The sequence below is a fragment of the Tamandua tetradactyla genome, chromosome 16, assembly GCF_023851605.1.
Source record: "Tamandua tetradactyla isolate mTamTet1 chromosome 16, mTamTet1.pri, whole genome shotgun sequence".
NCBI lineage: Eukaryota > Metazoa > Chordata > Mammalia > Pilosa > Myrmecophagidae > Tamandua > Tamandua tetradactyla.
Window position 1 is genome coordinate 62,081,852 of NC_135342.1, and position 16,026 is coordinate 62,097,877.

Consider the following 16,026-nt stretch of genomic DNA (forward strand, 5'->3'; position numbering starts at 1 on the left):
TTGATGTGCTAGGCACTTGGCTACTAGCACATGAATTCTTTCCAACAAACTGTGAAGTGTGAGTTATTAGCCTTATTTTTATAGATGTGGCTTAGAGAGAGCTTACGTACTTGCTCAGTGTTATACAACCAAAAATACTGGGGCTGGCATTTGAATCCAGATCTGTCCAAAATTTAGATTGCCTCACATGTGTTTAAAGATTTCTTAATTAGCCATAATTGATCCTTTTATATAATCCCTCCTCTGTAATTAAAATATAACTTTCTGATTTCTACCCTAAGATAGTAAAACCAGTTTTTAAAAGATGTATTCTATTTAAAAATACATACCTTTTTTTCGAGTTCCTCTGAATATGGATTATCCATAATGATGAAAATAATTCAAATGAAAGTTAATTATTTAATTTTAACTCAACAGTGAAACAAGCCTTTGTAGTTTGATGGCCATTGTTTGGCTTTGTATTACCAGGTGGCCTCTTACTTAGGGTTCTTAGCTTTTTTTTTTTTATTTTTTATTTTTTTTATTTTTTTATTTTTTATTAACGGAAAGAAAAAAAAAAAGAAATTAACACAACATTTAGAAATCATACCGTTCTACATATGCACTCAGTAATTCTTAACATCATCACATAGATGCATGATCATTGTTTCTTAGTACATTTGCATCGGTTTAGAGAAACTAGCAACACGACAGAAAAAGATATAAAATGTTAATATAAAGAAAAGAAATAAAAGTAGTAATAATAATAAAAAACAACAACAACAAACAAACAAACAAGCAAAAAAAAACAAAAAAAAACCTATAACTCAGATGCAGCTTCATTCAGTGTTTTAACATGATTACTTTACAATTAGGTATTATTGTGCTGTCCATTTTTGAGTTTTTGTATCTAGTCCTGTTGCACAGTCTGTATCCCTTCAGCTTCAATTACCCATTGTCTTACCCTGTTTCTAGCTCCTGCTGAACTCTGTTACCAATGACATATTTCAAGTTTATTCTCGAATGTCCGTTCACATCAGTGGGACCATACAGTATTTGTCCTTTAGTTTTTGGCTGGATTCACTCAGCATAATATTCTCTAGGTCCATCCATGTTATTACATGGTTCATAAGTTTATCTTGTCTTAAAGCTGCATAATATTCCATCGTATGTATATACCACAGTTTGTTTAGCCACTCTTCTGTTGATGGAGATTTTGGCTGTTTCCATCTCTTTGCAATTGTAAATAATGCTGCTATAAACATTGGTGTGCAAATGTCCGTTTGTGTCTTTGCCCTTAAGTCTTTTGAGTAGATACCTAGCAATGGTATTGCTGGGTCGTATAGCAATTCTATATTCAGCTTTTTGAGGAACCGCCAAACTGCCTTCCACAGTGGTTGCACCCTTTGACATTCCCACCAACAGTGGATAAGTGTGCCTCTTTCTCCGCATCCTCTCCAGCACTTGTCATTTTCTGTTTTGTTGATAATGGCCATTCTGGTGGGTGTGAGATGATATCTCATTGTGGTTTTGATTTGCATTTCTCTAATGGCCAGGGACATTGAGCATCTCTTCATGTGCCTCTTGGCCATCCGTATTTCTTCTTCTGGTAGGTGTCTGTTCAAGTCTTTTTCCCATTTTGTAATTGCGTTGGCTGTCTTTTTGTTGTTGAGTTGAACAATCTCTTTATAAATTCTGGATACTAGACCTTTATCTGATATGTCATTTCCAAATATTGTCTCCCATTGTGAAGGCTGTCTTTCTACTTTCTTGATGAAGTTCTTTGATGCACAAAAGTGTTTAATTTTGAGGAGCTCCCATTTATTTATTTCCTTCTTCAGTGCTCTTGCTTTAGGTTTAAGGTCCATAAAACCGCCTCCAGTTGTAAGATCCATAAGCTATCTCCCAACATTTTCCTCTAACTGTTTTATGGTCTTAGACCTAATGTTTAGATCTTTGATCCATTTTGAGTTAATTTTTGTATAAGGTGTGAGATACGGGTCTTCTTTCATTCTTTTACTTATGGATATCCAGTTCTCTAGGCACCATTTATTGAAGAGACTGTTCTGTCCCAGGTGAGTTGGCTTGACTGCCTTATCAAAGATCAGATGTCCATAGATGAGAGGGTCTATATCTGAGCACTCTATTCGATTCCATTGGTCGATATATCTATCTTTATGCCAATACCATGCTGTTTTGACCACTGTGGCTTCATACTATGCCTTAAAGTCAGGCAGTGTGAGACCTCCAGCTTCGTTTTTTTACCTCAAGATGTTTTTAGCAATTCGGGGCACCCTGCCCTTCCAGATAAATTTGCTTATTGGTTTTTCTATTTCTGAAAAATAAGTTTTTGGGATTTTGATTGGTATTGCATTGAATCTGTAGATGAGTTTAGGTAGGATTGACATCTTAATTATATTTAGTCTTCCAATCCATGAACACGGTATGCCCTTCCATCTATTTAGGTCTTCTGTGATTTCTTTTAGCAGTTTTTTGTAGTTTTCTTTATATAGGTTTTTTGTCTCTTTGGTTAAATTTATTCCTAGGTATTTTATTCTTTTAGTTGCGATTGTAAATGGGATTCGTTTCTTGATTTCTGCCTCAGCTTGTTCATTACTAGTGTATAGAAAAGCTACAGATTTTTGAATGTTGATCTTGTAGCCTGCTACTTTGCTGTACTCATTTATTAGCTCTAGTAATTTTATTGTGGATTTTTCTGGGTTTTCTACGTATAGTATCATATCGTCTGCAAACAGTGATAGTTTTACTTCTTCCTTTCCAATTTTGATGCCTTGTATTTCTTTTTCTTGCCTAATTGCTCTGGCTAGAACTTCCATCACAATGTTGAATAATAGTGGTGATAGTGGACATCCTTGTCTTGTTCCTGATCTTAGGGGGAAAGTTTTCACTTTTTCCCCATTGAGGATGATATTAGCTGTGGGTTTTTCATATATTCCCTCTATAATTTTAAGGAAGTTCCCTTGTATTCCTATCTTTTGAAGTGTTTTCAGCAGGAAAGGATGTTGAATCTTGTCAAATGCCTTCTCTGCATCAATTGAGATGATCATGTGATTTTTCTGCTTTGATTTGTTGATATGGTGTATTACATTAATTGATTTTCTTATGTTGAATCATCCTTGCATACCTGGGATGAATCCTACTTGGTCATGATGTATAATTCTTTTAATGTGTTGTTGGATTTGATTTGCTAGAATTTTATTGAGGATTTTTGCATCTGTATTCATTAGAGAGATTGGTCTATAGTTTTCTTTTTTTGTAATATCTTTGCCTGGTTTTGGTATGAGGGTGATGTTGGCTTCATAGAATGAATTAGGTAGTTTTCCCTCCACTTCGATTATGTTGAAGAGTTTGAGGAGAGTAGGTACTAATTCTTTCTGGAATGTTTGATAGAATTCACATGTGAAGCCGTCTGGTCCTGGACTTCTCTTTTTAGGGAGCTTTTGAATAACTAATTCAATCTCTTTACTTGTGATTGGTTTGTTGAGGTCGTCTATTTCTTCTTGAGTCAAAGTTGGTTGTTCATGTCTTTCCAGGAACCTGTCCATTTCATCTAAATTGTTGTATTTATTAGCGTAAAGTTGTTCATAGTATCCTGTTATTACCTCCTTTATTTCTGTGAGGTCAGTAGTTATGTCTCCTCTTCCATTTCTAATCTTATTTATTTGCATCCTCTCTCTTCTTCTGTTTGTCAGTCTTGCTAAGGGCCCATCAATCTTGTTGATTTTCTCATAGAACCAACTTCTGGTCTTATTGATTTTCTCTATTGTTTTCATGTTTTCAATTTCATTTATTTCTGCTCTAATCTTTGTTATTTCTTTCCTTTTGCTTGCTTTGGGATTAGTTTGCTGTTCTTTCTCCAGTTCTTCCTAGTGGACAGTTAATTCCTGCATTTTTGCCTTTTCTTTTTTTCTGATAAATGCATTTAGGGCAATAAATTTCCCTTTTAGCACTGCCTTTGCTGCATCCCATAAGTTTTGATATGGTGTGTCTTCATTTTCATTTGCCTCTAGGTATTTACTAATTTCTCTTGCAATTTCTTCTTTGACCCACTTGTTGTTTAAGAGTGTGTTGTTAAGCCGGTTCTTAGCTTTTGATAGAACTTCTATAGATATACCCAAGTAGATCTAGTTTGAATATATCTAGCTTTATAGAAATATATATTTCTAACTAGGCAAGAAGATAAATTTGAAAATCTGATTATTAATCTCAGACTCCTTTGTTGTTTTGGTGAAAGATAGGGTAGGTTTGGAAGTAGTGGTTACAGGCATCCTAGCCTTAACATCTACAAGAATGTGGAACAAATTCAGTCATTGATAGTCATATTGTGCATTTAAAAGCATTTTTAGATGTTTTTATATAGATGGGATTATTTAATGTAATTTGGATTTCTTAAAATAATCCGTGTTATTTTTTAACAAGTAGGACATTCATTCATATAGCTTGAAATGCTAAAAGTACAACAAGGTTTATGTAGTAAAAAATCTCTTTCCTAGGTCCCCAGTTGTCATCCATATTGGGCAGGTGGAGTTATCAGCTTCGTGACTATTGTGCCAAAACTATTTTATGCATTTCTAAGCAATTGCATATGTTTTTCCTTATTTTTACTCATTTATATGTGCTATTCTGCGTTTTGCTTTTTCCATGTAATAGTGAATCTTCGTAAGCATTCTTTGCTGTTGCATAATAAAGTATTCTTTGAAATATTCGATTGTATAGATGTACCATTATCCATTTTACAGCTACAGTGAATAACTTTTAACTTATATCATTTCCTGCCAATTTTACAGATCTTTAGACATCTGTGGTTATACACACACACACACACACACACACACACATTCCAAGGTATGGGATTTCTAGGTCAGTATTTTGAGAAATATTGCTAAGTTGTCCGCCATAAGGGTTGTTACAGTTTACATTGATACTGGCATTGTGAGAGAGTGCCAGTTTCCCTATACCTTCACTAGTGTACTCCATTAGCATATTTTCCAGTGAAATGGGTAAAAAATATGTTCTTCTTGTAATTTTAATTTGCATCTCAGTTAGTAAGGTTGTCTAACTTTTTATATGATTAAGTGCAAATATTTTATCATATATCTGATTTCTATTCATAATTGCTTACTTTCTATTAGATTATTGGTCATTTTCTTAATTTATAGATGTCCCTTAAGTGTTAGATTTATTAGCTCATCAAGATATGAGTTATAGGTAAATATGTTTTCCCAACAGGTTGTGGTTTTTACCAAGAATAATTTTTTTACATTTATATAATATAACTTATGAATCTTTTGTCTCCTATAGCCTCTGTTACTTTTATGATTTTATAAATGTTGACCCATCTGGAATTTATCTTAATATAAGAATTGAGTAATGATCCAGTTTCAGTTTTTCAGATGGCTACCAAGTTGTCCAAATGTCATTTATTTTATTAAATAATTCTTATTTCCCCCTTTGATTTAAAATTCTAACTTTATCTTAGACTAAATTTCCCTGTATATTTGGATCTAGCTCTGGACTTTCTTACAGTAGAATTTTTAATTTAAAATCTTTTCCTTTGTATCAGAAATCTCATAGTGTGGGTAAAACAACATATGATCTTTATTTTTTTTTACAGCTTTTTTATAATGTTATCAATGCTTTTACAATAGAACATTGATTCATGTTCTATAATATTAATTATTGCATATTTAAAGTTTATGAATTGATCAAGTTATGCATTGATTACATTTTCACTTTACTTTGTCCAAATTTTTAATTAATCTGTATTCATTTGTTCATTAAAACAAAATTTAACAAGTGTCTATTACATGCTAAGCAGTATAGGCCCTCAGTGAACAGAACACCCAGACTCCAGCTATCAAGAACTTACATTCTAGTGGGGAGAGGCAAAGAATAAAAAATAAATACAATAAATATGTAAATCATTATAAAGTATGTTGGAAGGTAATAAGTGCTATGGAAAAAGATTCAAGTATTTGGAGTGCTGTAAGGGGTAAAGTGGGGGGCAAGCTATACTCTTCGTAAGCCTAATTGATGAGGATACATTTGATCAAAAACTTGAAGGTGAGAAAGTTACCAATATGGATACTTGTGGGAAGAATATTCCAGGCAAAGAGGACAGCCAGAGCAAAGACCCTAAAGTGAGAGCATGTCTGTTTTATTGAGAAACAGCAGTGGGGCCAGTGTGGCTGAAACAAGCAGGATCTAAGGGGAAAATAGTAGGAGATAAAATCAAGGAGGTATTGGGGAGCTAGAACATGTAGGACAGCAGTCCTCAAACTTTTGGTCTAAGGACCCCTTTATATTCATAAAAATTATTAAGGATCCCAAAGAGCTTTTGTTAATGTGGGTTACATCTATCAGTATTTATCATGTTAGAAATTAAAACTGAGAATTTCTTAAAGCAAGAATATATAGGCACATATTCCATTACCTATCAGAGCAATGAAATTATCACATACCAGGTAGCCCCTGGAAAACTCCACTGTGAATTCATGAGAAAATGAAAGCAAAAAAGGCCAAAAAAAAAAAAAGTCTAGGTATTATTATGAAAATAGTTTTGACCTCACAGATCTCCTTTAAAGTTCTTGGGTAATCCCAGGTATCCCCTAATCATACTATAAGGACCTGTAATGTAGGGTCTTGTAGGCCACTGTAGTATAAGGTTTTGAACAAATGAGTCTGATCTGATTTAGTTTTTAACAAAATCACTCTGGCTGTTGGATGGAGAAAAGATTTTAGAGGGGCCATGGCAGAAACAGAAGGACTGATTCAGATGTTTCGCAGTAACCTAGGCCAAAAATGATGATAGTTTAGGAGCAGTGGAGAGGGTAGGAAGTGGTCAGATTTGAGATGTATTTTAAAGTTAGCACTAATAGCATTTCCTGACAGATTTCCTATGAGGTCTGGGAGAAAGAGAAACCAAGGATGATACCAGGTTTTTTGCTTTAGCAACTGGAAGGATGGAGTTGCCAGCAACTAAAATGGGGAATGGAGCAAGTGTTAGAGAAAGATTTGGCTTTGGGGTTTGAATGTGCTAAGTTTGAAATGTCTATCGAACATTTAAGTGGAAAGGTCAAGTAGTCAGTTGGATAAATGAGTATGAAGTTTGGGAGTGAGATGTAAACTGAAGACATAAATTTGGGAGTTGGCATTTAGGTGGTCTTTAGAGCCATGAAACTAAATGAGGTCACCAAATGATAAATTAATTGTCTCACATTTATCAATTCAAGTAGTAAGTGCATTTCTGAAAAATGTTACAGAGTACCTATACATACATTTCAGGAGACACTGCTCTCTTTATGAAAATAATGAAATAGAGTCAGAAGGGTTAAATGACTCCCCCAACATCACCAATCCTGTAAATGATAAAACTAAGATTCTAGAGCCTTTACTTTCATACATACCTTGAGGTCATTTCCTTTTTCGTGTAAACTAGAAACATATAGGTATTGATAAGATGGCTAAAGTAAGCAGCTTGGTCAGGTGAGGACATTTCACTGAGATTCCCCAAATATATTTCAGCATTGGTAAATATTTAATTAATATTTAAAACTTCGAGACCAGAAGAACAGATTCTGAACCCTGGACATAAAAATTTTAAAAGAGGAATTTAGAAAAGTACTCCAAGCCTTGCTTTGAGTTAATGGTTAGAGCTGTGAAAACCTAAATTAGTCATTTTACACATTGTCTTCCATGAGAAAACCTGAAGTTTTTGTGGTAGCGAAAAATAAGTCAGACATGTTTATGGAGCTGTCAACAGTGTTTCAAGGCACTAGGAAGATGTCTCAGGGACTACAAAATTTCCATAAAGCGCAGTCTAAAATTACACTAAGTCAGGGAACTCACAAAAGCTTCTACAATGTCAGCTGCCCTCTTGACTTTGTTCCCTGGCTTCTTTTTTCATATTTATATGCTGATTTAACTGGAATCAAAGGTACCTACACCTTTAAGTCTTTCTTAGAGAATTCAGTTGTGGAGATTGGGCAAAGTGTACTTTTGACGATATATCTTCAGTCTTTAAAATATTTTGCTCATGTTGTAATCTTTAAATCACCCACTGAAAACTAGGTGGGTGATCTCAAATTTAGTAATAAAAAGCTTGAGGTAGAAAATTTTTACCTAAAAAAGGGATTTCTATTTTTTTTCCTTATGTCTTTAATGAGGCTGCAATTTACACAGATTGGCTCTTCCTTTGTTCTCCTTCCTTTGTCTACCTACGGTGAGGTTATTAATTATTATTCTCAGAGATTTCATACAGATTCTTCTCCTCCAAGGTAAAACAGCCACTCTTCCAGAATCTATGGTAGGACATCCTTTTGTTTGAAGTTGTAAAGCAAAGGCCAAAAATGATTCCTTATAGCCCAAAGAGGCTTTGCCTATTTATCTCTTTAACTGGGTATCTAAGTGCTTCAGCACGACCACAGAACTGACTGATGGTGATCTTGAGTGCAAAGGCTTTCAAACATTTTTGACAGCTTCCAACAATAAGAAGTAAGTTTTATGACATGGCCTAATAAATACACCCAAAAACATGTGTATAACTGACAGAAAGTTCACAAACCAATTTTTAACCTGTATCAAAGGAAATAACAGTATAATATCTTCTATTTTACTCTCTTTTTAAAAAAATACTGGTTTCATCATAACCTGCTAATGGATATGAACTTCAGTTAAAAAAATACTCCTCTGTAACAGACAAATTTGGTTGTGTGTATAGTTTTCTGAGCTCCTACTGTTAGACATTTTGACCCTGTAGTCTGAGATAGAATCCAGGAAGTTTATGATTTACCAAGTGCCCCAGATAATTCTCATGTAGCCATAGACGAGTACTTGTGAGCTACTACTTCATCTAATCTGATTAAAAACTAGTTCATTTGAAACCAAATTTAATTTATCTCTTAAAACCACTGAAAAACATAATTGTAAGTCTTTAAATTGTTGCCCTTTTAATATTAAAATATAAATCAACCATTACCTAAACTATCTGGACTACATATCTGTTAAAATGTGGGAAACTGTTTTATGCAGTAATTGGCCGGTAGAGAATAATTAAATTCCACTTGGTTATAGAAAAAACAGGCTGGGCACTGTAGTAGATTAAGTTCACCCTCTGGTTTGTTCCATTCAGTAGTGATATTGTCTTCTTTGACACAGACCAGTTTATGTCTGACTTGGAACACCAGCCATCAGGTTCAGCAGAGAAATGGCCTAACTACAGTGAGCTGTCATGTCCAGCTCCTTTCTGGAGAATCTAGAGGGTGAGTGTTGATGAAATATGTCATTGTTTTTGTGCCCACGTCTGATGTTTGCATGCAGTGGCTGGGTTGCATGTGCTACAGAGGAGGGGATATTCACAGGCACCTTCTTGGTAGGCCCTCTCATTATCTTTGGAGCTACACTTTGATTGCAAGACTCTGCTTTTTAAAACTTACACACTCAGGCTCCCACACCTGTGCTTATATTAGTCTGAGTTTGAATGAAAGGCAAATATTTAATTGGATTTATTAAACCAAACAGAGGGAAGTCCACATATATGAATTCTGTGGCTTGGATACTGAGTAGATTTGGTTGTTGAGCAGGTGTGTAAGCTAACTCATTTCTGGTCAAGTACTTGGAAGTTTTGATATGAGGTAGTATGGAATGAAAGCAGGAATATTTTGCATTTGCCAAAGGCAACCTGATTATTTACTCTTGGGCCTGCCCTGTAGTCCTATGATTGCATTCCTGGTAGTTCATCTGAAGTTCCACTTGGAAGAAGCAGGAATAGTGGAAACTGTGTCTGTGAGGGAACAGGCTGTCTCAGACCTCTCGATCAACCAACTAGGAACACAGCCTGCCCTCACTATCATGTCATCTTCTATCTTCAAAGACTCTCAAAGCCACTTTAATTATATGATAGAAATTGTAAATATTCAAATTTTAATTACCAAAATATTATTAGAAAATTTCATTTTTTAAAAAATGTAGATTTAGAAAGGGGCCTTAGTAATCATGTCCAGTACCCAAATCTTTAATATTCAGGATAGTGAAGCCTCCTGATTACTCCTCAGACCTTGGCTTCTCCCAGAAACTGAACCTATCCTGGTCTCATGTCATGCTTATCTAACCATGAGAAGAATAAAAGTGGTGACCAAATTTCTACAATAATAAATATAAAACTCTCAGGAGAGTTAAATCCATAGAATTAAAAGAATTCCTTATACTATGATTGAAAAAATCAGATGGAGAAAGATTAAGCAAATCTTTAGTCATACCACTGTTGAACCAGGACTCAATCTTATTTCTTCCAGTGTTTAGCCCAGTGCTCTTCTCGTGTGTTGGCAACATGTTGGTCATCAGTGACCTTTGTATTTCCGTGGAGTAAAGGGATACTAAGGAATGAGTATGAGATGAGAACATAGAAATAGCAGTATAAGCAACTCTTTCAAGATGTTAAGCCATGAAAGAGAGATCTAGATACACAGGGAATGTGGGGTGTAAAGTTTTTAGTTGCTTGCTTGCTTGCTAGCTTGCTTGTTTGAGATAGATTTGCCCGTATTTAAGGGTTTGTGGGGAAGAGGGAAGATTGAGATTGATTAAAGATATGGGAGGGAGTACAAAAGCGATGGAGCAAGGTTCTTGAAAAGGCATGGGTATGGGATCCAGAGCACAGGTGGTGGAGTGAGTCATTTGGATTTATGGCCCTGGAGCTTAGGTTTGGCTTCTAGAAATAAAGATTTGTTCAGAGAAAATTGCAAAATGGGAGAAAAAATAGGGAAAAGAGAATCTTCTGATACTCCTAAAATGCTTCCGATTCCCATCTCTTAACCTAGATTGAAAATAAGTGTTTGTTCTTTCACAATTTGTTTTTTTGCTGATACAAAAGGTGCATGCTGATACTTGAATACACTTCCACGTTCCTGTGTACTGTTTACTCAGCAGAAGACTTAATATTTGTCTGTGTAGAATGTTTACAGTTACAAGCTTTCTAGAGGAAAGATCTGTATTACAGAGTAGAGCAGCATGCACACAAGCATTTGCTTATGAAGAAAGGACTCTTAAATAGGACTCATCTCTCCAATCAGTTGTGAGAAAAGCACGATAATTTTCCTTTACTAGTATTAGCTAATATTGAAACTGAAGAATATCTTTTGATCACTGGGCATATATTTTCTATCCTGTTTGGAAGCTGCCTAGTGTTCAGAGTGAAGTTTAAAATGTAGTCATCAACTTGGAATGATAGATCTCAAGCTCATTATCATGGTACTTGTTTGAAATACTTAAATTCTTTGTTACCATTATGGTGCTGAGTTTGATTTTGGTTAATAATATAAGCTAAGTTACTATAAGAGAGAACCTAAAATGCAATAATTTAACTACATTGGAAGCTTCTTTCACACCACATGGTAATTCAGGAACCAGACTTCTTTCATATTGTCATCCCAAAGGAAGGGGGAAGGGGGAAGAGAAGTGCAAACTAATTATATGATCACATTTAACTGCAAGGAAGAAATCGGAAATACAGTCTATAGCTGAGTGGTCATGTGACCAGCTAAACCTCAATTACTAGGAGAGAATGAATTAAGACAGTAGTCTACTGTAGATACTTTCTGAATTTTCAGATATTTATTTCTGTAGTTTGAGGAGACAATTTAGCTAATCAGATTTTGATTAAAGCAAATTCTTCAACTCAGGCTGCAAAGAGGTGAATTTGGTATTTCATTCATTTAAACAGTGTTCTTATAACTCACCAGGTAGCCTAAAAATACATGTTAGCAAAACTGCTACAAAGTAATAAACTATAAAGTGATACTAGATTTCTCATCCATTTAAATCGTTTATATTCCTTGACTTCCAAATTTCTCATTTCTTTACTTGAAGTGAAATACAGCAATTGATTGCACCTAAACGAGCCTTTATTTTTATAAAAATAACATCTCCAGAACATTGACCCAGAGAATGCATTATACCTTTAATCTTGGGGCTTAGGAAAGAAAAGAAAAGATGGATTCAACCAAGCTTTGGTAAATGTTCATTACAACCTCAAAATGAAATAACATATATATAAATGGGGTCTAATGATACTCAAAGATCCTTTACAAAAATGTCAATATGCTCATATGTCACTTACAAAGACCCTTTGGACTTTTGTGTCCATGGTAGTGTGCAACTATCTACTCCAAAAAGAGAGTCCACTAGTTACCCTTACCACCTGATTGTGAAATTTCATACTATACCTTTCTTGTCAGCTCTAACTTTGAATCCTTTGAGCATGGGAAATAGCTCCTTAGAGGTCTCTCGTTATTCAGACACTTTGTTCTTGTGTGTAGAGCGGAATGCTAATTTGAACATTTCTTTGATAGGAAGTTTTTTTTTTCCTTACAGCAGATATTGCTGATGACTCTGACTCTACTTCTGTTCTGCTGGTGCAGGCAAATCCAGGTGGTGGGTTAGATGCTTTAACCTACATAACCTGCTAGCATTGTTGTTGAGGGTTGCTGACTCTTGTTCTATGCTTTTAACTCACTCTACCCTTTAAAAGGCAAAAGATTGTAAATTTGTACATTAGTGTAACAAGTAAGTCATTATGTTCTTATCTTAAATTGATGGGAAAAAATTACAGAAAACAGCTTAATATTTTGTGAAGAGTTTAAATATATCAGTAGATTTATGCATATATGCATCCAAAAGGAAGTGAAGAATGAAATTGCAATCATCAGTATTTTTAAGAAATAACAACTTAAATGATAAACACAATACTTTTGTTTTTTATTGTTAATTATTGTTTATAAGATTGTTAATGATTAACATAAAAATTAAAGTCTTGTATACCAGTAATGACTTTTACTTGCTTACATGGACACCCAAGTTTTGGCCAGTGACAACAGGATGCTGTTTCAGGAATCCAGAGGTATGAGCTGTAGCCCAGAGCCCCCAGCCTAAGGGAAAAGTGGGGAGAAAAGGAGACCAGAGGACTTGTATAAGTTCCAGGCTCAAGCTTTTGCCAAAGGACTGTGAAAGAAAGTGCCTTGTTGCAATTCTGATTCCCTATGCTAAATTTTGTATTCATTATTCAACAAGCAGTTACTTGAGCATAAAATTTATTGTTGTCCCAAGTCCCCACATTATATTAAAGATTCAGTTGGCAAATAATTTTATTTGGCACTCTGTATCTACTTAAGCACTAAGGATTCAGTGGGAATAAGATAGACAAGGTCCCTGTCCAATTGGAACCTAAATCTAGTGACTAACAGTGAATTACACATAAGAAAACCTGTAGTTTCATTTATATTTGAGAGTAGTCAGTCTGAGTACTCCTTTATGGAAAATCTTAGCTTTATCATAGTCCTTAAAAATCTTAATTTGTCAGGAACCTTCCAGGTTGCTTCAGCTAAATGACTTTAGGCAACCAGGCAAAATAACAGCAGAACTTTAGTAAGGGGGAACAGAAATAACACAACTTTGATCAGACTTTTTCTATAATCCAAACTACTTGGTCACTTCAGAAAAGAGTTTTCATCCTTATCATCAAAATGTACTTGTTAAATGGATGGTTAGTGGTGGACCTGGCTGGCGCCTCATCTTCAGGAAAATGTTAAAACATTGATTTCCTCATAAAGATGATACCGAAAAACAACGTATTTTAATTTTTTTATGATGATAAAGCTTCATGTCTAATCAGCTTGTAGTTTTAAAACTTCAGCATTGACGTAAGAATTGAAAAAGGTGTTTCATGGTAGCCTTTATCATTTTGAGGAGGGATAAGTGATAGGAAAAGATTACTTAAATGTGACTACTTGCTTATATGTTTGGCTTTTTGTCCCTGCTGTGAGGCCTGACTAAGATAGACCCTGTCACAATCTAATACCATGTTTTAATGTTAACATTCTCTGGCCCTCTTCTTACCCTACCATCTAATGAACTATCAGTGTACTAGTTCCATATAGCTTCCTGATGATTGTATAAAATTAGGATCCATTTATTCAGTTATTAGAAATTGATGTTTCCTTCAAAAGATCACAATCCATTTGGGAGACAATAATGATGCTGCTTCCTGATAATCTAATGTAAGGAGTATTGCTAGAGGTCATGCTCAGAGATTGTGGACCATCCTTATGTTCCTTTGTAGTATGAGACTAGTCCACAGACCCCAGAATCCACATTGAAAACACTGCTTCTTGCCTGTTCTGTGACTTGGAATTGCTTTGCCTACATAGGTTTCCTTTGTTTTTTTCCCCCCACTTTATGCTAATACCTAAACTGAAGAGAAAATGTAGAAGTTCTATCCTGGAAAACTTACCTAAAAGGTATTCTCTATTTGACAAAGACATTCATAACTCTGTACCAGTGACCTTCAGAATTTATTCTCAGTTATTAGTGATTAGCTCTCCAGCACTGATTAATCTTCACCCTTTTGTAACTAAATTCCTTTAACTTTTAGTTCTTACCTTTTTACAAAGGTAAAGAGTTATAACTGCTGTCATGCCAAATCTTCATCCTTTGTTTCATTGCATGTCTTCTGAGTGCTGCCGTTTATAAAACCACAGATTTCTACAGGTGAAAGAGATCTTATTAATCTAACACCATCATTGTATAGATAAGGGAATAGAGTCTTAGCAATATGAGGTAACTTGTTGAAGGCCACCCGTAGAGCTAGTGGCAGAGCCTGTATTCCAACCATAACTGCTCACATATTTGCTTTCTTGGATCCTGTCTTCTCATCAGAGCACAATGCCACTCCACTCATTATTTTCATCCTTTTGCCTTTCAGTGGCACTAGAATACCATGAAGATTCCTTCATCTCTTCTTGCTCTGACCATTCTTTGTAGCTTTCAGCCCACTGGATTTTGCTATTCATATGTTCTCATTTCCAGTTACAAATCCACACCTAACCTACCACCTTCCTTCTCTAAACTGCTCTTTCATAGCTTATTTCTAGTCATGACAGCACCTTTCTTTTCTCTCTTAGGCTCAAAAGCTTGGTGTTAATGAACCAGACTTTTCTTCCTCTCTCCCTCTTCCTTAGTATCATTTCATTTGCTTTCCCTCCCCCACCACATTTGCCCAGTTCTTTGCATTTTCTTTGTCTTAATGGTTTCTCTGCCACTCTACTCTTGATCTCTGAGAATGTGGCAGCTGATTTTGGAGCTGATTCCACCACTTATCAAGTATGTGCCTCAGTTAACTCATCTGTAAAGGGGGATAATAATTATCTTAAAGTGTTATGAAGATTAATATAGATAAAATTTCAGTTATAAAGTATAACCATAGATAATAAATTTGTGGAATGAATAAATATTGGCTCCTTTCTCCTTCTAGTCATAATGAGTATGTAAGTATGAAGAATTGATTTTTCTTAACTATCCAAGCTATAAAAAGATTAGATATTAAAGTATACTGATAGGCTTCTGCAATACTGCAGATTTGGTTCCCAAACCACAATAAAATGAATGACTCAGTAAAGCGAGTCATAAATTTTTTGGTTTCCAGTGCTTAGAAAAGTTATGCTGAGACTATACTGTAGTCTCTTAATTGTGCAATATCATTATGTCTAGTAAAAAAATGTACAGTTAATTCAAAAACGCTTTATTGTGTATATTCACAATTAGTCCTTCCATTAAAAAAAAAAGCTTTAATGGTAAAAGTGGTAACCATCATCTGAGCCTTCAGCAAGTCATAACTTTAACCATAACCAAGTCATAATCAATAACCTTGGTATTGATGGCTGCGGACTGATCAAGATAGTGAAGGTTGAAGTGCCTATCAAATTTCTTAAAATAGGATGATGATGAAGTTTGCCACATCGATTGAATCTTCCTTTCATGAAAGATTTCTCTGTAGCATGCAAAGCTGTTTGATAGCATTTTACCTAGAAGTAGGACTTTCAAAATTAGAGTGTCCTCAAACCCTGTTGCTGCTTTGTCAACTAAGTTTATATAATATTCTAAATCCTTTGTTGTCCATTTCAACAATGCTCAGATCATCTTCACCAGCTGTAGATACCATCTCAAGAAATCAGTTTCTTTGGTTGTCCAGAAGAAGCA

At 34.9% G+C, this 16,026-nt stretch overlaps 1 protein-coding gene across 2 annotated transcripts in view; it reads left to right on the forward strand.

Moving 5' to 3' along the window:
* Nucleotides 1-16,026, forward strand: part of NFATC3 (nuclear factor of activated T cells 3) — a 203,977-nt gene that overhangs the window by 177,397 nt on the left and 10,554 nt on the right. Inside the window, exon 10 of one of the 2 annotated variants that reach the window (XM_077132800.1) lies at nucleotides 9,157-9,260. The exons of the other annotated variant lie outside the window; for it this stretch is intronic. Coding sequence (XP_076988915.1) covers nucleotides 9,157-9,257 — 101 coding nt within the window. The 3' untranslated portion in view covers nucleotides 9,258-9,260. The remainder of the gene's footprint in view (nucleotides 1-9,156; nucleotides 9,261-16,026) is intronic. 2 annotated transcript variants of the gene reach the window in all.